The sequence below is a fragment of the Equus caballus genome, chromosome 7 (genome assembly GCF_041296265.1).
Source record: "Equus caballus isolate H_3958 breed thoroughbred chromosome 7, TB-T2T, whole genome shotgun sequence".
Taxonomy (NCBI): Eukaryota; Metazoa; Chordata; class Mammalia; order Perissodactyla; family Equidae; genus Equus; species Equus caballus.
In genome coordinates this window covers 73,891,808-73,918,549 of record NC_091690.1, presented here as the reverse complement: position 1 = coordinate 73,918,549, position 26,742 = coordinate 73,891,808, and the positions used below count along the sequence as shown (strand labels likewise).

Below are 26,742 nucleotides of genomic sequence, written 5' to 3'. Positions count from 1 at the left end.
TTTAGACCGTGCCAGTTAAGTTACTCTCTCTCAGCTCCACACCTACCCTGTTATGCTCTGTTCTGTAACGCTGGGGCTTGGACTCCACCAACTCCATTTCACCTTTGCCAGCTGGCTCCCTGTTAGGTTCTGTCAGTGTCAATAGAGGGTGCTAAAAGGAACACGGAAGACAGGAGGAGGGTCCAAAGGACTTCCTCCTTCCTGTGGCTTGCTGTTCCTTGACAACAGCAGTTGGTTCCTCCTCACTTCTTTCTTTTTTTTTTTTTGAGGAAGATTAACCCTGAGCTAACTGCTACCAATCCTCCTCTTTTTGCTGAGGAAGACTGGCCCTGAGCTAACATCCGTGCTCATCTTCCTCTACTTTATATGTGGGACGCCTACCACAGCATGGCTTGCCAAGCAGTGCCATGTCCACACCCGGGATCCGAGCCGGCAAACCCCGGGCTGCAGAAGCGGAACGTGCGCGCTTAACCGCTGTGCCACCGAGCCGGCCCCCTCCTCATTTCTTTCTAAACTCCTAGGACCAGCCTCATTGTGCCCCCTCAGAGGCACCAGCACCAGCTGGGCAGGGCTCAACCAAAGCTGGCTCCTCCAGGCCCCTCCTGTGAGCTCCTGAGAAACCAGCACACCAGGCAACACCCTCTCCTCAGAGAATCAGGGTGCAGGTCCTCCAGATCCCTCCAGATTTCTAGGTTCTGATAACCCCAATCTTCCTTCCTTTGTTTTTCAGCCCTGGATGAGGCAGCTGCTTACTGCAGTCGTTATATCAAGGTTTTTAAAGATTCCCTTTTTGTTTTTTCAGCCCTCCAACAAGGGTTTAAACTAATTCCCTTTACTGAGTTCACTCTTTTAAAATACCTATGTGTGGTTTCTGTTTTCCTGATTGGATCCTAAATGACACATAGATAAACTGAGCTCACAAGAAAGTAAGGGAAATCTCAGGAAACAGAAACAAAGAAGCTGAAAACTGGATTAGTGAACTAATGGCATAACTGTCCCAGCAGCGTAAGGAATTTATGACCTTCTCATAGTCCAAGAGACAGAGTTTGAGCCAACAAAAAGCAACTGAGATCCTTGTATAAAGGCTGGGACCCTCGCTTAAAAGATAGACTAGGAAAAAATATCTGTCCACAGGCAAATAAGGAAGTTTGCTTTGATCACCTAGTGAAGTGAGAGGAAAAAACCTCCTAGGAATTCAAAACAAGAGGTGGATTTGGAGTTAAAAGTTATACTAAGCCTGTGCCCTGGAAATCTACAAGTAGAGAAAAATAAGACATTTTGGTCCCAGGTTGGGAACAGCCTTGAGTGCTCAACAGAAGCAAGCACAAAGTTGCTCCAGGAGATATATGAATGACCAATAAATACATGAAAAAATGTTTAATATCATCAGTCATCAGGAAAATGCAAATTAAAACCACAATGAGATACTACTACACCTTCATGAGAATGGGTAAAATGAAAAAGACTAACGATATCAAGTGCCTGTAAGAATATGAAGCAATTGGAGCTCTCATATACTGCTATGGGAACGTAAAACGGTACCACCACTTTGGAAAAGTGGTAATTTCTTAAAAAGTTAAACATACACCTGCCATAAAATCCAGCCATTCCACACTGAAAAGAAACTATATGTCCATCCACTCAAAGATTCATACATAAATGCTCACAGCAATTTTATTCACAGTAGCCAAAAACTGGAAACAATCCAAACGTCCATCAACAGTGAATGATAAACAAAACTGCATGATATAGTCACACAAGGGAATACTACTTAGGAATAGAAAGTAACAAATTACTGATATATGCAACTAAATGGATAAATCTCAAATGCATCATGCTACCTGAAAGAAAGCAGACACAAGAGTATACACTGTATGATCTGACTTACGTAAAATTCTAGAAAACCCAAATTAATCTATAACAGTTCCTGGGGCCAAGGTGAAGGGAAAGATGGACTGTAAAGTGGCACAAGGAAACCTGGAAGTGATGAAATGCTCTGTACCTTGATTGTGGCAGCTTTTTATAGGTATATAGAACTGTCAAAACTCTTTTTACTTTAAATAAAGTTTATTGTACATAAATTATACCTAAGCAAAGTTGATTAAAAAAACCCACAAAACTGCTCTTGGGAGAACTGACCTCAACCCAAGCTACATAAGATTACCATAGATGATATTCCTTTAAATACGAGCTCATAATCCAAAATTATAAAATACTTGAGGAAACAATTCATCATGAGCAAGAGTCAGTTAAAACAAATGGCAGGATTATACCCCTAAAAACTTCAAAGAGTTCAACAATATGATAGAGACTATAAGTTAAGTTTATTTAAAATTATTATAGACATAAGATGAATTGAAAACATGAGTTAAGTTTATTTAAATTATAGACATAAGACGAATTGAAAACATGAGACAAAAACAAGATACCATGAAAAACAGAGGCAGATTTGAAAACGAACCAAAGAGTACTTCTAGAAATGAAAAATTAGCTAATAAAAATAAGAATTCAAAAAGTAAATTATAGGGGCCCATGCCCTGGTTGAGTGGCTAAGTTCACACACTCCGCTGCAGCAGCCCAGGGTTTCCCCGGTTTGGATCCTGGGTGCAGACACGGCACCGCTCATCAGACCATGCTGAGGCAGTGTTCCACATAGCACAACCAGAAAGACTACAACTAGAATATACAACTATGTACTAGTGGGCTTTGGGGAGAAGACGAAGAAGAAAAAAAAAGAAGATTGGCCACAGGTGTTAGCTCAGGTGCAAGGAGAAAAAAAGTAAATTAGTTCTAGCTGAAGAGTAAATTAGTATGGTAGGAGATAATTTAATTACCCAGAGGTAACATAGGAAGATAGAGATGGAAATCATGGAAGAGAGAATAGGAGATGTGGAGGACAGAATGAGAAGGTCCAACATAAGTTAAATATGAGATCAGGGAGAGGTACTATTTAAAGAGGTAATAACTGGGAATTTTTACAAAACTGATGAAAGCTATGAAATCTCAGATTGAGGAATCACTATAAGCCCCTAGTAAGATAAAATTAAATCCACATCACGTAATGAAACTGCAGAACACAAATGACAAAAAGGAGGACCTTAAAAACAATCAGAGAAAAAGGCAGGTTACCTACAATGAAATAACAGATTGTAAGCATAGTTCTCAAGAGTAAAAACAAAAAGCCAGAATTTCAGTGGAATAACATTTTCAAAGTGCTGAGAAAAATTAGTTAGAAGCCTAGTACTCAGCTAAACTATCAAGACGGAGGAGGAAATATATTTTCCAACAGAGTGTTTACCACTAACAGACTCTCACTGAAAAAAACATCTGAAGCATGTATTCATCTATTGGACACAAAAGGAAGGAAAAAAATGCAAGAAAGAACGGTGAGAAAACAAACAGTAAACATATATGGGTAAAATGAAATAATTACTGATAGCAAAAAACAATAATTACTATTAATTAGAATTGTTAAACATTGAGATGGACTTCCCTTGGGAGTGGTCTCATTCTTGGAAGTACTCATCTGCATCTGGACAACACCTTTTTTTTTTTTTTTAAGATTTTATTTTTTAACTTTTCCTTCTTTTCCCCAAACCCCCCCACTACATAGTTGCATATTTTAGTTGTGGGTCCTTGTAGTTGTGGCATGTGGGATGCTGCCTCAGCATGGCCTGATGAGCGGTGCTATGTCTGTGCCCAGGATCCAAACCAGGGAAAACCTGGGCTGCAGAGCTCGAGAACTTAACCACTCGGCCACGGGGCCGGCCCCTGGACAACACCTTTTGATATGTTTAGCACACACTGAGTAAGAGGCTACAATAAGTGACCCCCAACATACTACTGACCATAGGGTTTTATCAATTAGACAGAGCTGTCAAAACATTCCCTGATGAGCTGTTTAGTCATCTGTGGCAGGGCTTTCCCCCATCCTAACAGTTCTAGAACCCCAGTCTTAGTCCAAGGCATTCTTCTCACTTCCATATTCCATGGATAAAAAAGAATATTCTAAATAGAAATTTTTCTGGTATGAGCTTTTGGGTAAGATCTTCTAGTTTGGGGGGAGTACGGCTTTCGGTTTTAGATTAAGGCATTACAATTAGTCATCATTTGCTTGACCTTGGGCCAAGAAGAGTACTTTGCAACTTTAACAGAGAAGTATGTGCTGCTTCCTCTAAAGGAGAAAATACCACACAGGAACAGAGAGGGAGGGAACACATACACTCATCCCTGCTGATTGAAAGCTACCTTACTGATCTGAATGTGCCCTCCAGGTTCCCATGGATTCACAGCAGTAAAGATCTCCACAAGGTAGAGAGCCCCCCACTGCCTGACTATCAAACGTTTCTGCCCACCACAGAGTAACACATTTGACAATTCAGAACTTGGGCAACACAGGAGCAGGCAACAGAGACCGGAGAAAGGGAAGCATGGATTACAGCAAGTAAACATCACATTTTCAGGAATGGGTGCCATTCCAGGCAAGAGGATAGCACAACACAGAGGTTCAAAAGCGACTAAATAAAGATGGGAGCGCAATGCTCCGATCTCCTTTCAACCCAAGAAAGCTCATTCATTTCAAAGCAGGCAAGAATGGCCAGGTTCATATCCTGCATGGGCATCATACAGGGACAAAAGACATTGTCCCTATCTAGAAGGGCAAACAAACATGCAGACACTCTTAAATACCAGAGGAAAAGCCCTACCTCAGGGGTAAGCAAAAGAGGGCGCCCAGGGTAGGCAGCATCAACCCAGGTCGGCTCTCTCCCACCAACAACCTTCACGCAGTCACATCACTTATAAATCTGTTCTCTCCAGGATGCTTGCAAGAAACACCTTGATTTTCCTGATTTGACCCTCACAACAACCCCAGGAAAGTAGGTAAGGCAGCTAAGTTCGCTGTTTACATGTGAAAAATAAGGCTCAAAATAAACGGACTCGTCCAAGATAACCCGCATCCCCACCCAGCCCCTTCCCCCGTCCTCATTCAGGCCGAACCCTCAAAAACGCCAGTGTAAACCAACCACGCACTAGCTATGCAGCCTCGGCCAAGTTCAACATTTTAATCTTGATTCCCCATCTGTAATAAAGTATAAGGTTGTTAGGAAGACAAAAAAGATGATCCATGTAAAGGGTGTGGCAGGGTGTCTGAAAGGTAGTTGGTGCTCGGAAAATGTTTACTACTACTATCACTATTGTTAACAAGAAGAGGCGAATTCTTCCCATCACAGGACCCCTCGCTGACAAGCCTTTCAGGAACCTGCACTACTCCCACCCCGACCCGGGTCGCCCTCAGACCTAATTCCACAGACACGCCCCCAAACAGATCTTCCCCCTAGGCACGCCCGGCACCTCCCCCTCGGACTTGCCCGTCTCCTCACGCAGCTCACCCCCGACAGATTCTCCCCTGTCGAACTCGGCTATGAAGGAGGCCTTCCGCTAGCACCTGCCTCTCCAGCACCCCCTTTAGGCCTGGGCATCCCTGCAGGCGCCAAGGCCGAACGCCAGCCGCGGCCCCGCGCCGGTTACCTGGCCGCGCGCTCCCGCTCCGCCTCAAGGTACCTCCGGGTCCCTTTCGTCGCGGGCTCGCGCCAGCGCTGAGAGCGCACAATTAGTTTAAACTCTGGCCCCGCCCTCTCGCGCCGCCCTCTGATTGGCCCCTGTCGGCGGGTGTCGAATGCAAGGGCACGCTTGAGGACCCTGGAAAAGGAAGTGTGAGGGCCACCGAGAAGGGAGAAGGGGTGTCACTACTTCCGGACCCCGGCCTCGACTTGAGGCCAAAGACAACTACAAATCCCAGCACCTCCCGCGGCCTTGGGGCCCCGCCCCTGCCGAACTACAGTTCCCGGTAGGCATCGCGGCAACGCTTACGGTGACGAAGGTAGTTACCATGGAGTTGCGCTGAGTAACCCGGAGGTAGTGGGACGCCTGGGCTGGAGGGGAAGCCGCTGCGGGTGAGTCGGGCAGGAAAACAGGAAACCCTTTCTAGGGGACAAGAGGTCTATGGAGAGGGAAAAGGCACACAGAAAGACTAAGAACTTCCTTTCTCGGGGACCTGAGACCCGCCCGTCCCCTTACCCCCTTTCACGGTGAACTAGACACAACACCCATGTGGGATAGACGCGCACGGGGAGGGAAGGGCGCTGAGAGACATACTCATACAGATTTGGGGGTGCTTTAGGATCTCCCCCATCACCAACATGGGGCCTCCTAATACAAATGCCTCAAATCCCTGACTCACCCTGGGAGATCTGAAACGCTCTCAGACATGGGGTTGGTTTTCCTCTGATAAGCTGAGACCCTCTTCAAGACATGGGAGTAGCATTAGAGTACATCACAGGCCCTAATACTGGAGATGCAGCAACTTTATGGGGCTTGAACTGCCCCTTTCCTTCCAGGCAGGAAGACCCCAGGGTGAGCCTTCTCAGAGAGTAAGCAGGATCTTCCCACACACACGCATTTGGGATCCCGTGCCTAAATGACCTCTTCTCCCTACACCGCCTCCGTGATCTGCTTCTGGAAGCTCTGCAATTAGAGCTTCATTCCTTTTACCGTCTTCATGACAGATCTATTACATTTAGTAACTTACCCAGTGCTTTCACATCCAAACTCTCTTTTGAGCTTTGTGACTCAAGGATATTTATCCCCATTTCACAGATTGGAAAACTGAAACCCAGAGAGGAGCAGCAACTTGCCCAAGACCACACAGCAAGTCAGTGACAGCTAGGAGTAGACTCTAGTTCGCCAACTTCCAGCCAAGTCTCTAGCTTGAGCCTAAGCCTCTCTAGTTTAAGGACTTGTTCCAAGGAGTAGGTTAAATTGCCCCAGGGAGAAGAAACCTGTATGGCCTAATTTGGGTTATCTTCACTTCAGGCTGAATGGGTTTCAGATCCTTCCTTGAAAGTTTAAGTGGAGAAAGGGAACTAGAGAGCCTGAAGACAGTGAGAATCAAACAGATTTAACTCAACTAACCAGGAAACAAACAGTCTGGCTAACACAGCACCCATGTCTGATGCTGCCATGGTTAGCTGGCTTCTGGATGGCTTCTATCTGGTCCTGATTGGTCCACTTACTATCCAGGCTTGGTCGTGGGCCCACTTCCCACCTCACTCTCTATTCTCTTCTTGCATATTCTCATCCACATCCACAACTTCAGTTACCACCTGTATGCAGATGTACATAAGGGTGTATCTCCAGCCCAGCCCTCATCACTAAGCTCCAGGTCTATACAGCCAATTGCCTCTTCAACATATTCAGGATATCTCAAAGACAACCCAAACTCAACCTGTCTGCAACTGATAATCTCTATGTACTGCAAGGCTGGATCTCTTCCAGTGTTCTCATCTCTATTCACCATTAAGGAAGCCAAAAACCCGAATTAGCCTTAATACCTCTTTCATTTCCCATCCATCACAAAGTCCTGTCAGCTTTACTTCCCACGTATCTTTTCTCTAGTCTTTCCTACCTTCCCTCCCAGCCATTTTGCATACTGCAGCCAGAGTAATCCTTCAAAATGCAAATTAGATATTGTTCATTTCCCCCACCCTACCCCCATTTAAAAATTTACCTTGTGGCTTCCTATTGCTCTTAGCATCAAGCAACCTCTCAGCCTGGCTCCTGCCCACCTCTCCAGGCTCCAGTCCAATCATACATATCCCTCCCCTTCTCCCCTCCAGTTATATGGCCACCTTTAAGGTCTTCAAACTTTCTAGGTAACCTCTCACCAAAGAGCCTTTGCCCATGCTCTTATTTCTGCCTGGAATGTTCATCTTTTCCCCCTGCTATAGTTAATTTGGACTTATGCTTCCAATTTCTCTCAATCACTTCTTTAGGAATGTCTTTGCAGGTCTGCTCAGACCAGGTCAAGTCCCTCAATTATAGCAACCTCATGTCCCTCTCCTTTATAGTATTATTCACTGTTGCAAGTTTTTATGTATTTGTTAAGCACCTGCTACTTGTCACCACTGTAGGGATTCAGCTATGAGAGAAAAACAGTTCCTGCCCTGGTGGAGTTTATGGACATACAGATAGTAAGCAGATAATCCTAGTGTCATGAGTGCTACCATGGCTGTAAGTATAGGGTGGTGTGGGAGCCCAGAAGAGAAGTTCCACATCCAGATTTGGGACTAAGAAAAGGTGAAACCTGAGCTGAGTTGTGAAGTAGGAATTAGCAAGGCAAAAGGAGTTTCTGTATTCCAAGCAGAGAAAGCTGGATGTGCAGAGGCCTAAAGGCAGGTGCAGGGAACTTACTTTGAGTAGTTGCATTTGGCTGGACTGCAGAACTGGAGGCGAGGATAAGAGATGGGAGTAGAGAGGTGGGCAGGAGACAGGTTGAATCTTGGGCCTCCCTTTGGCACCTGGGAATATAACCTCCCAGAATATATTAGATTATGTGGCAGACTTTTCATGACATTCTTTGATTTGTCTTCCTCCCATAGCCCATAAATGGAAACCCTTTCTAGGCCAGGCCATTGAATCTCCTATCAGATTTCCTTATCTGATCGTTCTTAAAGCTTCCTGTGCCATCATGTTGCTACTTACCTGACAGAGGGCAGGAAAAGGCTATCAACAAATCAAATTCTGATTGTTAGTAATTTCCAAAAACTGAAAACAAATTTCCATCAACTTGAGATTGATTAAATTAAGTAAATAAAGTTAAAGTAAGATACACACAAATTCTGTGGAATACTCTGCAGCTATTGAAAAGGATAAGAGAGTCTACAACAATTTGAAAAGAAAAAAATAAATTTACAAAAGAATAGACAGTATGTGTTTATTTAAAAATAGACATAATTTTGTTGCGTATGGCATCTGGGAGGTTATATTCCCAAACTGTTAATCATGACTTTTCTTGGAGAGTGAGATGGAGATTCAGACTTTTAGTTTCTACTTGATGTACTTCTCTATGTTGTTTGAATTTATTCAGCTATTAAATTAAACTAAAATTAAAAAGAACAGTAAAAGATATTTCCAATTTGGAAAAGAAAAATTCCAAAACAAGGCAGGTATGCTGCTAACCTTGTCATTTATCAAGTCAGTCACTCTGGACAGATGAGGAAGGCCCTGGGATCTGACTAGCTTCTGGTCGTGAGGCAGAATAGCAGCTGGGAAAGACTGACTCCAAAAACACAGCCACTGGCGTGAGCAAGGCAACCTCAGGGCTTTGTCAGTTCTCCCCAGCAGTCAGGCTCACTGTGTGACACCTTGATGACACTATTTATTCCTTCATTTCTTCTTTCATTTTTCCATTTATCTGCTTGTCCAGTAAGCCTTTAGTGAATACTCGTTATTTGCGAGCCTCATTGCAGGGTAATGGTGGGAAGAGAGAGAGAAGTCTGATGTCTGTCCCTGCCCTCAAGCTTACAGGGAGGGAATAGGAAGTAGGTTGTAAAGAAATGAGTAGAAAGTCCAACTGTTTCAATTTATTGAGCACCTGCCGCAGGACCTGCAGCAGCTCTCAAGATAAGGTTTGTCTCCATTTTACAGATGAGGAAACAGGCTGTGACAAAGTTTTGTTCAAAGTATAGTGGGGGCCTGTCTCAGTTAGCTATCGCTGTATAACAAACCATTCAAAAACATAGTGGCTTAAAACAATAAGCATTTATTATTGCTTCCAAGTCTCTGAGTCAGCCATATGTTTCTTCTGGTCTTGGCTAGGCTCACACGTGTGTCTGCAGTCATCTATGGGTTGAATGACTCTCCTGATCTTGACTTGGGGTACGCTGGCTATAGGCTAGTCTAGGATGGCCTCAGCTGGGATCACTGGCTCTCTTTCACGTCTCTCTCACCTGCACGTGTTTCCCATACCCCTTCAGCAGGCTAGCCATGTTCTCTTGGCACTGGCCAAGAGCAAGAGAGCAAGCCTGCTCTTTAAGCTTTTGTTTGCTTCATATTTACCAACATCCCCTTGGCCAAAGCAAGTCACATGGCTGAGCCCAACATTAGAGTGGATGGAAGTACAAAGTTATAGGGCAACAAGGAATGGATACAGGAGAGACCATGAATAGGGATCATCAAGGGAATCCATCTAAAACAGGACACATTGATCAATTTTATCTGGAGAGGAAGGCTTCATCAAAGAGGTACACTAGAGCTGAGTATTGAAACATGAGAGTATTCACTAAGCAGGCAGCTGTTTCTTAGAACTGGATGCAGGCCAGTTCGCCACAATCAATAGAAACCCAGCAGGCCTTTCTGTGCTCATGACAGACAGGGCTCTATTATTTGTATCTTGGCTTTATTCCTCCTGGTCAGACTCAGGGCAGCAGGCACTCAAAAAATATTTGCAGAATTGAATTGGATATCTTACTGTGAATGAGGTGTGGACTGTAACAGCTGAACCTGGGAGCCAATTGTTAGAAAGAAGAGCTTAGCTTCAACACTCCCAAAACAGAAATTCTTGTATTTGGCAGATTCTCATTCATTCCTCCTACAAACATTTCCTCAGTGCCTGTTGTGAGCCAGGCTCTGTGTTAGATGATGAATAAGGCACAGTACTAGCTCACAGCCTGGGCTAACGTTTAAATGGAGAAGACTAACAATCCTTTCCAAATGGCAAATTTATCCAACTACTTGGGGCTCCATTTTTAATACTAACTCATCCAGAAAATTGCATCAGGAGTTGTTGCCACACAAAGTCAGAAATTCTTAGGAACTGTACTGAGGTTCTCTGATGGCCAAGGAGACTAATGATATAAATCTGCCCTTAAATATGTTAAGCTAAAATTCACGTCCAGTAGTGCAGAACTCGGGTCCCAGCCCAGGACTTACTTTAAGAAAAGTACGCAATCTTGTTGACAGGTATCAAACCTGTTGTAGGTACTCAAGTGGGATGGGCTTCTGTCTAGGTGAGAACACAAGCCAGGTCCCTCTATTTGTACGAAAGGATAATGTGTTCTTTGTTGTGTCTGTAGATTTGATATCTAGAAGATTCAGATCTCCCTAAACAGCCCATGCCCACCAGGCCAGTCCTGCACTTGACAGAGAATTCAGCTGTGAAGTGACCCAAGCCAGCACTTCTCCAAAGCTCAGTTGAGACTGCTGCTTTTTGATAAGAAGACATTCACTTTCCATTCCTCTAAACCTGTTAAACTCTGTCCTGGCATATGTTAAGTCACCAAAAAAGGAATTTACTTGAACTGTACTAAAGCTGAATTACAAGCTATCAGGTCCATGATTTTTAAGAAAAATTCCATTTTAAGAACATTTGTGAATTCCATGGTCTCTGCATACAATTTGCTTCTTTGAATCAAATGATTAGAACTACATATCCTGAGGTTTCCCTTTTTGCTTTGGCTGCCGGGAATTTCAGAACTAAATAATAGGCTTAGTTTCTTAATTCCCTTGTACATCTCTCTCTTCTTTTAATCTGGCTTCTAATCTTTCTCTTCCATGTTTCCATGTTCTACATCTGCACTGTCCAGTATGGTAGCCTCTAGTCACATGTGGCTATTGAGCACTTGCCATGTAGCTTGTCCAAATTGGGATGTGCTGTAAGTGTAAAATATCTCAATTTTTAATATTGATTACATGGTGAATGGTATTTTGGATATATTAAATAAAACATATTATTAACTTCACCTGTTTCTTTTTACTTTTCTTTTTATGCCTACTAGACAATTTTAATTTATGTGTGTGAAAAAAATATCTGTGGCTTGCATTTGTGACTTTCATTATATTTCTGTTGGACAGCACTATTTTACAAATCATCCCCTTTTGTGAGTGTGTTTGGAAAGCAGGTGAAGTAGTAAATGCAAAGAAGGTGACAGCAGTGGATGGAATGAGAAAGGGGAGGCTGCCTGGGACACATACCTCTCAGTCTATTTGTCTTTTGTTTTTTATGTGTCATATACAAAACCCCTCAGTAAAGTGTTTTCCGCCGTCTTCTTCCCAGGTGAGTAGTGTTCTGATGGCTCTCCCCAGTCTCTTGAAATATTCTCAGCTTTACTTGAACTAACAAATTGGAAAGGATCTGATGACAATTCACACCACATTGTAAATGACTGATAACATTGTGTTCACCCCTCTCAGGGGGTATTTCCATTTTAACAGGGAACAATCCCTGAACCCAAAGGAATGAATCCCTAATGGTGGAGTTTCAGGCATCAGTGACAGGTGAGTGAGAGTGAGATAGACTCTGGTTTTATGTGTATGTGTGTTTATATACATATGACTACATTCAGGATGTGGCTGAAAGTAGTCTTTGGATGGAAAGATAATGGGGCTGACAGACAAGCTGAGCAAATCCCCAGCTGGGTCAGACTGCAAAGGGCTGTCAGACACCAGATCCAGTGCAGGCCCTCAGGGGTTTATTAAGCAATAGAATGGCCCACTTGATGTCACCAGAGGGTACGTACCAAGACAGCCTCCATGGTAACTACTGTGGAGTAGCAGAAGGGGCCTCAGAATAGGATTCAGAAGACTACGATTGCAGTCCACAGCTGACTCATTGGCTTAACTCTGGGCAAGTGCTTTCACCCTGGGGTCTCCGTTTCTTGTCTGGAAAGCAGAAACGGGTGTTATGACCATCACATGAGCTCTAAGGGATGTCAAGGTGCTCAGAGAAGTAGGAAGTGCCCTACAAATGCAGTGAACCATGATTACTATCTTAAAACAGAACAACTGCAGCCAGGCAAGCCTGGAGACGTGGAGGTAGAAGGCAGGAGTGGAGGGCTGTGGGGAAACCTCAGGGCCAATGCCCCTTGTGCCTGAAACACCAGTCCTTCTCTGTCCTCCCAGGCTGAACCCGGACTCCCAGGGCCCATGCTTACACCTGACAAATGATGGCCTGAGCTATGAGCAAACAGGACTATATGAACATTGCGGTGCAGGAGCCCCCTCTTGACTACTCCTTCCGAAGCATCCACGTGATCCAAGGTCAGCTCACAGAGCACAGCACTTCACTCACCGTGGCAGCAGGCCAGGTGTGGTCCCTAGGGAGAAACCAGTCTTCTACTTAAAAGCCTAAAGCGATTCTTCTCATATGCTTGCAGATTTGTTGTTGTTGTAGTTTTGGGGAGGAGTAGGGGGTAGGGAGGTGGGAGTGGAAGGGGTTAGCCTTTATAAAAATTAGCAGGAAAGGGGCTGGCCCCGTGGCCGAGTGGTTAAGTTTGCGCGCTCCGCTGCAGGCGGCCCAGTGTTTCGTCAGTTCGAATCCTGGGCGCGGACATGGCACTGCTCATCAGACCACGCTGAGGCAGCGTCCCACATGCCACAACTAGAAGAACCCACAATGAAGAATACACAACTATGTACCGGGGGGCTTTGGGGAGAAAAAGGAAAAAATAAAATCTTAAAAAAAAAAAAAAAGGTTAAAATGGCCAATTTAAAAAAAAAAAAAATGAATTCCCTTTAAAAAAAAAAAAAAAAAAAATTAGCAGGAAATCTGAAAGGAACCAGGGGGCTCTCAGGGTATTGATCATCTTCCAAAGAGGCCAGGCTACAGCTGAAAAGTCAGGTGGAAGAAAATTGGGAAGCCAGTCTATCAGCCAATAGTTTTATGCTCTTGTTTGCACCTGAAGAGAGGAAGACACTAATGAGAGGAAAACAGGCTGCTGCAGAGTCCCAGCCAACAGGCAGACCCTGTCTTCTCTGTCTGAGGACACATTGCTAAAACATGCAGGGTCTTGTTATCAACAAACTGGCATCTTTCCAGTTTAAATATTTATTGACAAATTTTATATTTATTCCAGTCATATCCAAGTTTATTCCATCATCACCCACACTAACTGTGGGTTCCAGCACTGCCCATGCTCATTCCCATTTTACCATTCAATGTCTCTGTGAATGGGCAGCCAGTATCTCTCAGGGGACAAAGAGAGGCTCTCAATAATAGCATATTCTCAAGGGAATATGCTTCTTCTCAGGGAAATTCTGCTGTCCCTGGCTTTTGTTATCTGGTCTCTCATAAATACATCAGTTCATCTACCCTCAGAGAACATAGGTTGGCATCAACTTATCCTAGACCCATTATCTGGCTTTGGTCTTCTCTCTTAGACAATTGGTGGCCACCTTTAAGTTCAGAAAGCAGGTTATCCAGGAAGTACTAGCCTTGGTTTGGGTTTAGGGTGCTGTTTGGGTGGGCATCAGCCACAATGGTAACTCACATTTGTTCTTTCATGAGCACACACCCACCTACCGTGATCTTATTATGCACAGCATCACTTCTGATTGATGTAGTCCAAATTTCACAAGGGTTTTAGCTGCAACAGTGGCTATGTACAAGATAGCTGAGGTGACAGAGGGGGAAGGGAAGAATGGCTCCTGCCTAACCTGGGAATTCCCAGCTCTGAGTGAGGAGATAGAACTTTGCCCTCTATATAGAGTCCTCAGAATGAGAGAGACAAGCTACTACGACTAAGGATAACTCCACAGCACCAACATAATCTGTACAGATGCACCATCCTACATTCAATAAATATTTATTGAGCGCCTAATATTTATTAAGCACTTATATACATATATATGTGTATATACATACATGTGTGTATACATATATGTCAGGCATTGTGCTCCTTGCTGAATGTTGTGGAAGGGGAGAAGGAGAGGCACATCCAAGCCCCAAAAGGCCAGTCTCCTCAGGTCCCCCAGAGCTTATGGAACACTCACTTAAAATTGGTGTTAGACAAGGTCTCCTGGATTACACAGCACTGCTGGCTGGGAGAACAAAAATCACCATTACCCCCATTTCACAGGCGAGGAAGCCAGGCTTGAAGAGGAGGCCACGACTTTCCCAAGCTCACAGCGCTGAGTAATGGCAGGGCCTTGACCCCCTAGCCCATACGGCACCTTTAGGTGAACTTAGTCCTGTGGGCACACAGTGGACAGTAGAACCTCATCTGCCAGGGGTTTGGGGGCACAAGGTACACAAGTGTACGCAGCAGCCCTGGCTGGGCTCACATCATGGTCTCTGAACTCCAAAGGCCCAGTTCCTCCCACCCGAGAGCAGCCCTGAGAACAGTGAAGGGCAGTGGGAAGGGCGGGAGCACCATGGCGGGGGCAGGACGGTGGGTGTGGTTTGAGAAGTTTGATGCTCCTGGGTGAGGCGCTGTCAGGCATGCACTGAGAATGGCTCTGGGGAGGAACAGCTCAGTGCTGCGTGCCTGTCTGGACTGACAAGCCAACACCCAGAGCTTGGAGACTTCTTTATGCTGTTTACCAAACAAATAAATTCTAAAAAGCTCCCATCTCCTGGTGTGGTGAGGCCACAGACAGCCCCAGAAGAGGGCTGCCCCTGGAGTGTGGCTTTCAGTCAGGCACAGTCCTCAGCAACATGTCCCTCATCCCACCCCCTCCCACTTACCAGAGCTGCAAAGGGCGAGGTCAGGGCCCCCCAGAGAAAGAGGACAGGGCCCTCCCCCACCACATGAATTCCCTGGACCCCTCCTTGCTGCTGGACTCCAGCTCAAATGGTCAGTGAGAACTTGGGGAGCAGCCCCTGGTGCCAGCTTTGGGCCAGGGATACAGCCAAAGAGATGGTTGGCTCTGGAGGCCAGGAATTAGGCTCAGAAAAAACAAAACAAAACAAAAAACAAACAAAAAATAAATAAAATAAAATAGGCGTTAGAAGACAGGGTAGAGTTTGGGGGTACTAGTACACTATTTGCTAAATTAATCAACAGATGGATCATAGAATCTGAAATGGTAGTGACTTCCGAAGGCATCTAATCTGTACTGACTCCAACCTATAGTCCTCTAACTTCTGCTCACTAACCTCCAGTTAAGGGAGTCCCCTACCCCACTCACCTACCAACTCCTTCCATTATGGGGTAAGGGATGACACAAGGAATTTCTTCATATCATACTAACTCCTGCCTTCTGGGGACACATGGAAAAAGTTGCATGGCAACCCTTTGGAGATAAGAAGACAGGATCGTGTTTTTCCCAGGTCTTCCTGGGGCTGGTCCACCCCCAGTTCTCTGAGTGTTGATATCTGTGGCCGTTTCCAGACCTGCTTTGGCCTACTCTGAACAAGGCAGCTTCAACCAATCCTCAGGCAGTGCAGTGCCCTGGTGGAGTCTGAGGGGAGCAGTAACGTGGAGCGGCCTGCACACGCTATTCCACCCTTGATAACAACAGCCCCAGGCAGCCTCAAGTTTTAGGCAGTGCCATCCCACCAGTAGCTCCCTCTGAGCTCGGGATCAGCCCAGGCTTGGTGGCATTCCCCAAGCTGCTGCCTCATCAGACTGGATGCTAGTCCATTATGTGAGCTTATTTTGACCTTAACTTTTATTCATTTTTGTCATTTCATTTCAGAGTTGCGGTCAGGAGATGTGAGGCTGGGGAGCAGGATTAGGAATTTATCCATGAGCTGGGGTACCCTGTTCAGTACCCTTCTGCCACCTTCCCCCCACCTCAAGCCCCAATTACCGGTCCTGCTCACTCCAGGACTAAGGCAGAGAGCCATCTGGTGGATGCTGCCCAACCTGCACCTGAGCAGGAGAGGAAGTTAACATTGGGAGGGGGTGAAAGAGAGGAAGTGTATCCAGTAAGAGCTGAGGGGAGGGTGAAGACAGGCTGGCCAGGTTTGTGGAATACTAAATACTTCCCCGGAAGCAGCTGTAGACAAGTAACCAAAGGCTTAGGGACAAGAGGAAAAATACAGTCACCTCAGCCAGAGCTGGTGTCTGGTTCTGACTCTGCCACTCACTGACTATGAGCTTGGGCAGGGCCCTTCCTCTGTCTGGATCTCATCTGTCAAAAGGTGGGGCCGGGTGGGAGGGGTGTAAATCCATACAAATGGGTTCTAACATTACTCCGTTCTCCTCAACCAAACTCTGAGGGCGTTATTTATGCTACCTGCTTATATTTCCTTACGTTCCATTCACTCTTGAATTCACTCCAGTCTAGCTTCTGTCTCCTGGCCCTTGCCATTTCATTGAAATAGCCCTGACCAAGGTCACCAGGGACTTCTGAGGTGCCAAAATTACTTTTCAGTCCTTATCTCCCTGAAACTCACTCTTATAAACTATGGACTCCCTGAGCATCTTTACAACTATTCTCTCCTGGTTTTCCCTGTCCTCCTCTGATTATTTATTTAAATTCTTTAAGGGACTCTCCTTCCTTCTTGTCCCTCCTGTCACCTCTCACTCTCCTTGAAAAATCTCATCTATTTCTCTAACTTATACACCCTCTCTGCTAACAATTCTCAGGTGTGTCCCCCGAGCTTCAGACCTTCATATCCAACTGCCTACTTGGCTTCTCCACCTTTTTGTACTATAGGAACCTCAGACACACCAAGGCCAAGTTGAACTCATCACTTTCCCAACCCTGTGTCTCTTGTTCTAATTCTGATTCAGTTCATAGAACTGGCATCTGCCCAGTCACCCTTGAAGAAACTGGACAACACCCTTGAATATTATTCTACCGTGACCTCCAGTCAGCCATCAAGTCATGCTGATCATCCCTCTCATCTCTTGCTTAGATGACTGAAAGAACCAAATTGGTCTTCCAGTCCCACCCACTCCCTAAAATCCATACTCCACACTAAAGCTTCAGAGTGACCTCTCTGAAATGAAAGATTTGAATCCTCTCCTTTGCTTTAAACCCTCCAGTGACTTCCCATCACCTATGGGATGAAGTCCAAGATACTCAGCCTGACATTCAAGGGTCCTCGTCTTTTTCCTCCTTGCCCCCTTGTGCAGCACATGCACGTGTGCCCACGCTGTTCCACACCTCTTTGCTCATGCTGTTCTCACACTTTCCACCCTTGCCTTGTTAACATCTCCTAACCCACTGAAATCCAGCTCAGGCTTTACCTTCCCTGGGAAACTTCCGTCAGCTCCCAGACTGGGTTAGGAGCCCCAGTTCTACACTTCCTTGACTTAAATGGCATTGATCACACTATATTGCCAGTTTGTTTCCATCTTGCCCTTGTGAGCTCCTCCAAGGCACAAATATCTGCTTCATCCCTGCCCTATTACTCATACAGAGCTTGGCATGGACTGTCTCTCATTTTTCTCACTATTGTATATCCAGCATCTGCCACATAGCAGTTGCTCAATATTAAAGAAAGACCAGACATCAGTTTGTTACACTGAAGTGAATTCTATAGGCTCTACCAGTAGATATTCTAGATTTTTTGCTATCATCTTGGTTCAAGCTCAACACCTCTAGTTCTTAGTTTCTTTATCTATAAAATGGGAATAGATTTGCCCCCCAACTCTCATGTATTCAGACGACCCAATGATACAACAGTCATGAGAGGAGCATGTGACCCACACCTAAGGTTTGGGAAGTCTTTGGCCCTTAGTCCAAGCTTACTCTGACTGCTGGGATCTGTGGGACAGGGTCCTGAGCTGACAGCAGATAGAGTCACACTGGACTCAAGCATAGGGCAAGGCCCTACCAGCCCCTCCAGCTACAGGTTAGGCTGCTAATCCTTCCAGCTCTGTCCCTTCCACCCCACAGAGCCAGAAAGGCAAAGATGATCTATCCAAGCCTCACTTTGTTCCCACAGATCTGACAAGCGAGGAGCCAAGGAGAGGGCTACGACCACTAAGGCACTCAAAGTCAGGGAAGTCACTGACCCAGTCCCTGTGGCTGAACAACAATGTCCTCAATGATCTGAAAGACTTCAGCCATGTGGTTTCACAGCTGCTGGAGCATCCAGAGAAGCTGGCCTGGATCGACCTGTCCTTCAATGACCTGACTTCCATTGACCCTGTGAGTTCCCAGTCCTGGGAGTCCAGTCAAGGTGGGCCTGAAGCCACCTTGTCCAGCCCCCCGCCTCGCCACCTCCCACATACTATCAAGGAAGTAGTGAGGCAGCATGGTGCTGTGCAAAGCACATGGCTGTGGACTCAGACAGATGGAGGTTCAAATCCTAGATTTGCCTCATGATTTGGAGCAAGCTACCTAACCTTTGAAAACCTCAGCCTCTCTGTCTAAAAAATGGGAATAATATGCAAGCATCATAAAGGCTTTCTGAGGATTAAATGAGAATGTATGAAAACCAACCAGCACATAGCAGGCTGAAGTAAAATTGTAGCTCTCCTTACCAGGCACCCGCTGTGCCTTGAGTCGAGTTCTTCTGTGGAAGAGGTAGGTAGTAAAAGCACAGCACTTCCCAAAACTCTGACTCAAGTTTTAAGAAATAAACAAAACTGGCCCCTTCTTGTCTAGATCCTTGTTAGAGGGGACAGGAGCTAGAGCACGACTTGGAAACTGTTCCCCAGGGTATAGTGATCTCAATTTAACTACCATTTTAAAAGCTCTTATGTCCCTAGCATGATGCTCTGTATCCCTGTCCCCTGTTGTGATAGAATCTTAGGTCACCAAAGCTAGAAGGGTCTTCAGTGAAGGAGCAGCTAAGGCTCAGAGACAGGCAGGAGAGCCCAGTCACCTAGGAAGCCAGTGGCAGTGCCAGGATGCAGGTCCATCCTTCCTGCCTGTCAGATCACAGCTCTGTGTCAGTGTGATGCCCCTGTACCCCTTCAAAGGTAAATGAAAGTAGGTTGGAGTCATCTAGTATGGCCATAGGGGAGCGGGGGTGGAGGACAAGTTGTTCCCCAAACTCGTCTTTCTCTGCCTGCAAGTCAGTCCTGAGCATGGATCCAGGGCCCCGTCCAGCCTGGCTTTTGGTTTCCTTCCCCAACAGGTCCTGACAACCTTCTTCAACCTGAGTGTTCTCTATCTTCATGGCAACAGCATCCAGCGCCTGGGAGAGGTGAATAAGCTGGCTGTCCTCCCTCGGCTCCGGAGCCTGACACTCCATGGGAACCCCATAGAGGAAGAGAAGGGGTATAGGTAAGTGCTCTACCCCTGGAGCTAGGCTCCAGCTGGGCTCTCCAGAAGGAGGAAGGGAGACAAGAAATCCAGCACCATCCTTCTGCCATGCTGGGATCAGGGCAGGGTGTAGAGACCTTTAAGCATTTCTTGCTATCAGTCAGGATAAACTCAGTCTCCCTCAAACTATACTGAAGTCCCTCCATTCCTTGCAGCCAGGGGAGATAGCAGCAACTGGTTGGAGGGCGAAAGGGGTTCTGGTTGGGGGGCTGGCCCCCAGCCCGAGTCTTCCCCACAGGCAATATGTGCTGTGCACCCTGCCCTGTGTCACCACGTTCGACTTCAGTGGGGTCACCAAAGCAGACCGCACCACAGCTGAAGTGTGGAAACGCATGAACATCAAGCCCAAGAAGGTCCGGATCAAGCAGAATACACTGTGAGGTTCCGAGGACCCCAGCAGTCCTAAAGGCCCAAAGATGACCAGTTTGGTTTGATAATAAACGAGTTGAGCTGTTCAGATCAGAAGCCACTTGTACCATGTAAAAATGCTGTCCAACTCGGGCAACTGCCAGTAGCTCTGGCCTTACTTCACTGAAGGCGGGGGTTGGGGGGGGAAGGCCCCTGGGCCTGGGACACAGGGGATGTGGGTTTACTGCATGGCCTTGGGAAACTTTCTAACCTCTCTGAGCCCTTTTTTACTCTTCAGCTCAGACATCCTGGGGTTAGAGTTGCTTTATAGAGCATCAAGGTCTTGTGGAGATGCCTCCATGACAGGAGGCTAAGGAGATGGGCTGTGATCCCTGAACCCCACTTCAATCAGATCAGAATAGTTCCACTCTTGATGTTTTATATGTTGGGATTCTGCTTGAGACTTCATTTGATAAAAAGAATCTTCTGCTTGAAAACACTGGCTTGCTGGCTCCGTATTAGGCGCTCCTGGTCTGCCTGCACCCCTCCCCACCACCGGGCTTGCTGGGAATTCCACTGAGCCTGAGGCAGGGCCCCCATCAGTGACAGCTGCCTCAGATTCAAGTTTGTTGAGCTTTGACAGTGTTCCCATCACTGGAGAAGGGACAAGCACAGTCTTAATCCAATATGAGTTAGCTCAGCCTGAGTCTCAGCTAAGACCTGAACCCTTATCTCCTGGATCCCTCTTAGTGCCCCCTAGAAGATGCCCCCCTCCCCCTCATCCATCTTGCTACTCACAGACTTGAGTAGCCAAAAGCAGTAAGGTGGTGGGCAGGACAGAGGGGCTGGAACCAGCACACAGATGAATACACTTCCTTTATCGAGGGTGACAAACCAAAACAAAACCGAAAAAACCCCAAACATGTAAAAACCCAGGGTGCTAGAAATACAAACTCAATTCATTCAAATGCAAGCTTGTCCAGACCCTGGTCACAAACCCTAGTGAGGTGCATGCGAGCACCAAGTCAGGGAGCAGGGGACAGGAGTGAGGCTAAGAGAAAGGGTGGGAAGGGGGCCCGCATAGGCCCCCTAATGATCACCCTCACAGTGGTACCTCCACCTCCCCAGTGACAGTGAAGACCTATCAAGCCCTGTCCTTTTGACCCCACCCCACCCCTGGCCAGGGCTTCGAAGGCTAGTCCCAAATGGTTCTACCCTCCCTTGCTCCATCCTCACTTGCTCAGGCTTCTAGCCTTGCTCTTCTCCGCCTCCACATTCTTCTCTGTGATTAGTAGCAGGTTAGGGTACTGTATAAGCCGCAGTGAGGCTGGGGGGCCAGGGGAGGCAGGGTGGAGACGGGGTGAAGAGAGGAGAAGAGCTGTCCAAGGACCCCTCTCTTCATGGGATCCCAAACTGTACAACCAGCTCCTCTTTTGCGTCCACACGGATTTGAGAAAGTGCACTGTAGGCATAAGCAGCTATCCTGGAGACCTGAGACAGAGGGACCGGGGAGGAGAGGAACAGAGAGAGACAGTGAGAAGGGAGATCCAGAAAGCAGAGGGAGGGGAATTGGATAGTGAAACAGGAGAGAGGAGGGGATGATGGGGGACAGGAAGCCAAAGAGAAAGGCAGGGATGAGAAAGACAGAAGGAAAAGACCAAAGAGGACAAAGAGAATAAAGGTTGAGGGGAAGCGAGAGGGAGGAAAGAAAAAATGAGACTGAGGTGGGAGTGAGTGGGGCCCAGAAGCTACCAGGCTCCCTCACTCCACTTCCCTACCTCCTCTGAGGCAGAGAGGGTGAGCCCTCTGCCACAGCCTGGCCAGAGTAGAAATGGGGAAGGCGGGGGCGAGGGGTGACTCACCTGCTGCAAGTCGGAGAAGGGAATGGGCTCGCTGGCCAGCACTTGGTGGGGCTGGCTGGTGAGAGATGGCAGTGGTGGCAGCTTCTTCCAGTGGGTCAGGCTGCTGCTCAGCACAGCCAAGCGGGTGCTGGCCAAGAGGGAGGGGTGAGGGTGGGCAGTCAGGCCACAGTCTGCCCAGCCCAGCCCAGGCAAGCCTCACTCCCTCGGGCCAGAGAAGCAGGGTGACAGGTCCTCAGCTCACCACAAACTCACTCTGGGGCCACCTGCCTTGGCCCCCGCACCCTTGGGTGTCACAGGGCAAAAAGGGCTGACATGAACATCTACTGAGGTGGCCGAGTGATTTGTGGTGGTCTCCTGAGCTGCACCGAAATGGAGAGCCTAGACTGGGGCCTAGGCTCCAAAGCTGGATCAGGGATGAAGGGGCAGAGAAGAGCCCAAGTAGCCTGAGGGTCCCCACCTGGTCAGGTGCTCACCTGTACTGCCTTGCCCGGTCCATGTACTCATGCTGCTCCATTCCCTGGGAGTCAGCAGCAGACACGTCAATGATGTTGCTTTGGGGAGAGGAGGTAGAGAGGACATGACAGGTGCTTCGAGAGGGACAGACGCTGTCAAGTGCTAACTCTAGGGCTATCTGACACCAGTGTCCCCACCTGCCCACTGGAGCAGGGCTGGGCCCAGAGGTACCTCTCCCCCCGACTCTGTCCCATCCCCCATGTCCCGGGCCCAGCTCCCTCTATCCTAACCTTTAACACGGATGGAGGAGCTCTGCCCCAGGCTTGGTCCTGTGGTTCTCACCTGGCTGTCTTAGCAAGGATGGAGGAGAGCAGCGCCTGCTCATCTGTGCGAGCAGAAGGTAGGCTGTGGTAGTTGGGCTCGGCTCCATTGAGGGCTTTGGTTGGGGGGCTGCTAGGGTCCAGCAGCAGCTTCCTCTCCTCTCGGTCCTAGGAGAGGCCATGGGGGAGAAGTCAGCCCCAGGGCCCTTAGTCCAACCTGCCTTTCCTGGGCTCTCCTCCCAGCCCAGTGCTGACCTTTAAGCACCAAAAAATATTTTTATTGGGGATATTCCAAGTGCCCAGCTGTATGGAATATCAGCTAAGACTCAGTTCCTGCCTGCAACTTGGGAGCCTAGAGGCCCTGAAAAAGGTGGACAGAGGCATAAAGCAGGTATTCAGTAACAGCCCTAGTGCTTCAGAAAATAGTCCAGCACCTGGTAGAGAAAGGGTACTGGAGGCTAGAAACTCGAGGAGGTGGGAAGCCAGAGGAGTGGTGTCTAGAGGGGAAACTGATGCAAGTCAGGAGCCCAAGAATGGCCCTCCCCAGCAAGGCTATCTGCTCCTAGGATGGAGAGGTCCTGGGAGGCCAGACAAGGCCCTAAGCCCCAAGGGAAAGCAAGCCCAACTTCTCAATGGCCATTCCTCACATTATCTCAGGGCAGGAGTCCCAGTCACAGCCTCTGGGTCACACAGTCCAAGTGTGCTCCCTTCCTGAGGGCAGGTCCCTTCTACTCTCAGGTGTTCACTCTCCTCTCTGATGCTCTCTTTGTATGGGCCCCCACAACCAAACTTGGTGCACCTGGTGTATCCCAACCTGACCTGAACAGTGGAGCTGTTCCCTCCCTTGCCAAGCCACCACACCTCTATGTGTTTGGCTTCACAATTTTCCACAGCCCTATTACTGCTAGCCTACACTGATAATCACAACCCTCAGAACTACCTGGGGCCAAACCAAGTCTCCCTGGTCCTGTATAATTCTGTGTATTTCTCCTTGTCCTGTTTCAGTCCCTTGTTCTCATCTACTGCAATCTCTCTGGATATGACCCTGCATTGAGCCCATCTGCTGCAAATCCCTGCTGGCTTTGTGTCCACTGCAAATTGGATAAGCAGAGCTGCTGGGTATCTATCCAAGCCATAAAGAGCAAAGGTGCCCAGGACAAAGCTAAGGACAAGGGGCCCATCCTGGCTAATGCTGACTCACCAACCCTCAGTGCCAGACCACCAGACTCCTCAGTGCTCCATTCTAGGCCTATCTCAGTTCCTACCACAGACTTTCCCACTGCAGGCTCCCAGCTCCCCTGCCCACAATGCCACAACTCTCCTTACAGAGGGCCACTTCCTCCTACCCTGCCTGCCCCACCCAAGGCAGGCCCAGCCTTTCCACATTACTCTTCCTTCTTAAGCCAAAGTTGTTGCAGTATCCTCAGTTCCCAACAGCCTGTGGGCCTCTGTCCCATCACCTCCCAACTCCTAGAGACCCCTTCTCCTCCCTAAAACACAGGCTAAGTATTAAAGAGCTAGAAAGACAAAATGTTGCCAAAGAATAAACTGTCCCTAAGGAAAGCTGGCTCTGCAATGAAGTCTGAGTTTGCTTCCTCTGTGTTCTTCCTTCCTCCAGCCCCTCTTCAGACAGATCTTCCTGGAGGACAGGGCAGTTTCTCCCCTATCAGGGGTTCTTCAAGAACAAGGTGGTTTTCCTGAGACTGAGAGTCCCAGAAGAGGCCAGGCTACCCCCATCAGAGTGGACAAATAATACCCTATCCCCAAAGGGCAAGTGGAGCACAGGGGAGGTTTTTCACACCAAGGTTTGTCCCTGAGTCAATGTCAACCCAAGAGTCAGGGTTTCACTGTAACCCTAGCACAGACACATATGTGGCCTGCCCACGACTGGCCACCTGGTCTGTGGGTACAGCTGGAAGAGACCGCTTGGCCCAATGGATAAACCATACGGCTTGGTATCAAAACACCTGAGCTATGACGCTTCCCAGCTTTGCAGTCTTGGCTAAATCACTTAGCCTGTGTGAACTTTTTCCATCTTTAAATAGACATAACCAGTACCTATATGAGAGATGTTTGGCAAGAGTCAAATGAGATAACTGTAAAAGGCCTTTGAAAACTGTCATGTGATGTACATTTCTTTTTATTATTCTAACAGAGGCGCAGAGATGAAAGTGGGAGAGGGGCCTGCCCAAAAGCTGAAAGAGGAACTTTGGGATAGTGAAAGGTTATGGCTTGTACACCAGTAAGTAGACGTTTGCCACATGAGACCTCAAATCACCCAGCCCTGATCCAGCACCATCTCTGGGGGCTAGAAACAGAAGCCAGAGCCCATCAAGGGGAAGGTGGAGACTCAGGAGAGCAGCAAGCCCAGTTCTCCCAACCAGAAGCTGGTGTCTTTTCTCACAGGGCATTAACCATTCCTAACTCATTCTCTGCAAGAGTCCATATGATGCTTTAAGGGACAGTTTCCCACTAGGCCACAGCTGTCCCAGTAGGCAGGGATATTGTCTCCTTCTCTAACAGGCTAGAGTGAAGTGAGAGGTATTGGCCATGAGGCATGCCTACATAAGGCAAAGGAAATATGAGTATGTGTTCACTGCGTGTTTGGAGAATTAATGAGGCCCAGGAGCCACCCATGCCTCCCAAATAAATGACATTTTTCCGAGCTTTCCATACTACCCCAAAATAGGTTGAGTCACTGGGGAAAGACCTACTTCCCAAGTACCAGTGATATAATCCATTTCTGTGCCCATCCACCCCACTAGACTCTGAGCTACTTGCCGAAACCTTTCTACTGTCTCTGTATCTAATATGTGCTGAAATATAGAACCCAGGCTTAAAAGATGAGTGGCCAACAGATCGAGACTTCATCCTTGGAAAGGTCTCCCCCTCCTCAGAGGAGGTCAAATGGGCAGCGCAGGGATTACAGTGGGGTGAGAAGTGAGAATGCACCAAGGGGAAGAAAGAGAATTTGAAACTGTACGTCTCCCCAGCCTAATCCTTCCTGCAAAGGGATCAGATCTACAGCCAAATTCCCAGGACAGGCACCCCTCTAGCTAGAGGAACCCTCAGGCCCCAGGCAAAAACTGCACTGGAGCAAGCCAAACTGAGCTCCCCATCCTCTCTCTCTATTCCAGTCCAGCCAAAGTTAAACCCGATTTGTTGCTTCCCAAATAATTTCCCACGTCTCGATGTCCTCATTGTCTATTAAATCCTTCACTGGGCAACTCAAATACCACCAACTTCCAGAGGCCTTCTCTGCCCCCAGACCAACAGTGACCTCCCTTCTGCAACCCCAGGGACTGAGAGGATAGCCAGATTCCTGATTCATCTCGGGACAAACTAACAAGAGCCTCAGCTTACCCACCTCTACAATGGATTCACAAAGCCCGTTAATACAAGCACAGAAAAGGCACAGGAAGCTGGGAAGGGAGTGCTTCCCAGGAACCCAAGCTGAGGATCTTTGAAGCTGTAAAGGCTTGAGGGTAGCGGGGGCATGGAAGAGGTAGGAGCGAGAGAGACAGGCGGCTGGCTACACACCCCAAGGTGGGGACTGTGTAGAGAGAACTAGGGCTTTAACAGCGGTAGGAGCCCGGCCCGGCGTCCCCTCTGTAATCTGTCCCCTCCGGGCCTCCGTACTCAGTGAGACCCGCAGTCCAGCTCCCGTCCTTCAGCAGGCTTTTCTCCGGGCCCCATGTCCTAGGGACTCAGCCCTCATTCCCGAGCCCCGCCCGCTGCGGCCGCACCTGGTCCGAGTCCTCGTTCTCGCTGCTGTAGCAGCACCCCATGGCCGGGGTCGGGCCGGGCGCTCAGGCCGCGCCGAGAAGGGACGGCGTCCGTCAGGAGCCCTTCCGGTCACATGACCCGTGGCTGCAACCAGCAAGCAAACACCCACCCCCACGCCTACCCCTCCCGCGAGCCGCTTGGCTGCCGCCCCTGCGGCCGAAACCCCGGCTTCCGGCCCCGCCCCCACC

The 26,742-nt window shown here is 47.8% G+C and overlaps 3 protein-coding genes across 35 annotated transcripts in view; 1 reads left to right on the top strand and 2 right to left on the bottom strand.

Annotated features, from left to right (window-relative positions):
- Nucleotides 1-5,791, bottom strand: part of NUMA1 (nuclear mitotic apparatus protein 1) — a 68,548-nt gene extending 62,757 nt beyond the window's left edge. For 6 of the 18 annotated variants that reach the window (XM_070274484.1, XM_070274491.1, XM_070274513.1 and 3 more), the window contains exon 1: nucleotides 5,391-5,563. The gene's annotated coding sequence lies outside the window, so the exon portion shown is untranslated. Of the gene's footprint in view, nucleotides 1-46; nucleotides 227-5,390 lie in introns of those variants that run through there. The other 12 variants (XM_014741558.3, XM_070274485.1, XM_070274509.1 and 9 more) reach the window with 7 other exon arrangements.
- On the top strand, nucleotides 5,357-24,890 carry LRRC51 (leucine rich repeat containing 51). Of its 15 annotated transcripts, none has more exons than XM_070274528.1 (6): nucleotides 5,357-5,558; nucleotides 12,031-12,114; nucleotides 12,739-12,876; nucleotides 18,458-18,663; nucleotides 19,598-19,746; nucleotides 20,024-20,250. In XM_070274528.1, the coding sequence occupies exons 3-6, from the start codon at nucleotides 12,795-12,797 to the stop codon at nucleotides 20,163-20,165; spliced, it is 579 nt and encodes a 192-aa protein (XP_070130629.1). In that variant the 5' UTR covers nucleotides 5,357-5,558; nucleotides 12,031-12,114; nucleotides 12,739-12,794; the 3' UTR covers nucleotides 20,166-20,250. The 15 variants fall into 15 exon arrangements, with proteins under 15 accessions (XP_070130629.1, XP_070130632.1, XP_070130626.1 ...); XM_070274531.1 differs by having other exon boundaries at nucleotides 5,362-5,848; nucleotides 20,072-20,250; XM_070274525.1 differs by having other exon boundaries at nucleotides 5,536-5,558; nucleotides 20,006-20,250.
- LAMTOR1 (late endosomal/lysosomal adaptor, MAPK and MTOR activator 1) lies at nucleotides 20,993-26,731 on the bottom strand. 2 transcript variants are annotated; one of them, XM_070272066.1, is made up of 5 exons: nucleotides 26,515-26,731; nucleotides 22,791-22,936; nucleotides 22,469-22,546; nucleotides 21,996-22,122; nucleotides 20,993-21,852 (listed from the first exon to the last, which is right to left on the bottom strand). In XM_070272066.1, exons 1-5 carry the CDS (start codon nucleotides 26,554-26,556, stop codon nucleotides 21,532-21,534), a joined length of 714 nt encoding a protein of 237 aa, XP_070128167.1. In that variant the 5' UTR covers nucleotides 26,557-26,731; the 3' UTR covers nucleotides 20,993-21,531. The 2 variants fall into 2 exon arrangements, with proteins under 2 accessions (XP_070128167.1, NP_001268999.1); NM_001282070.1 differs by having other exon boundaries at nucleotides 21,113-21,624; nucleotides 26,515-26,556.
- Between the last annotated feature and the right edge of the window lie 11 nt (nucleotides 26,732-26,742).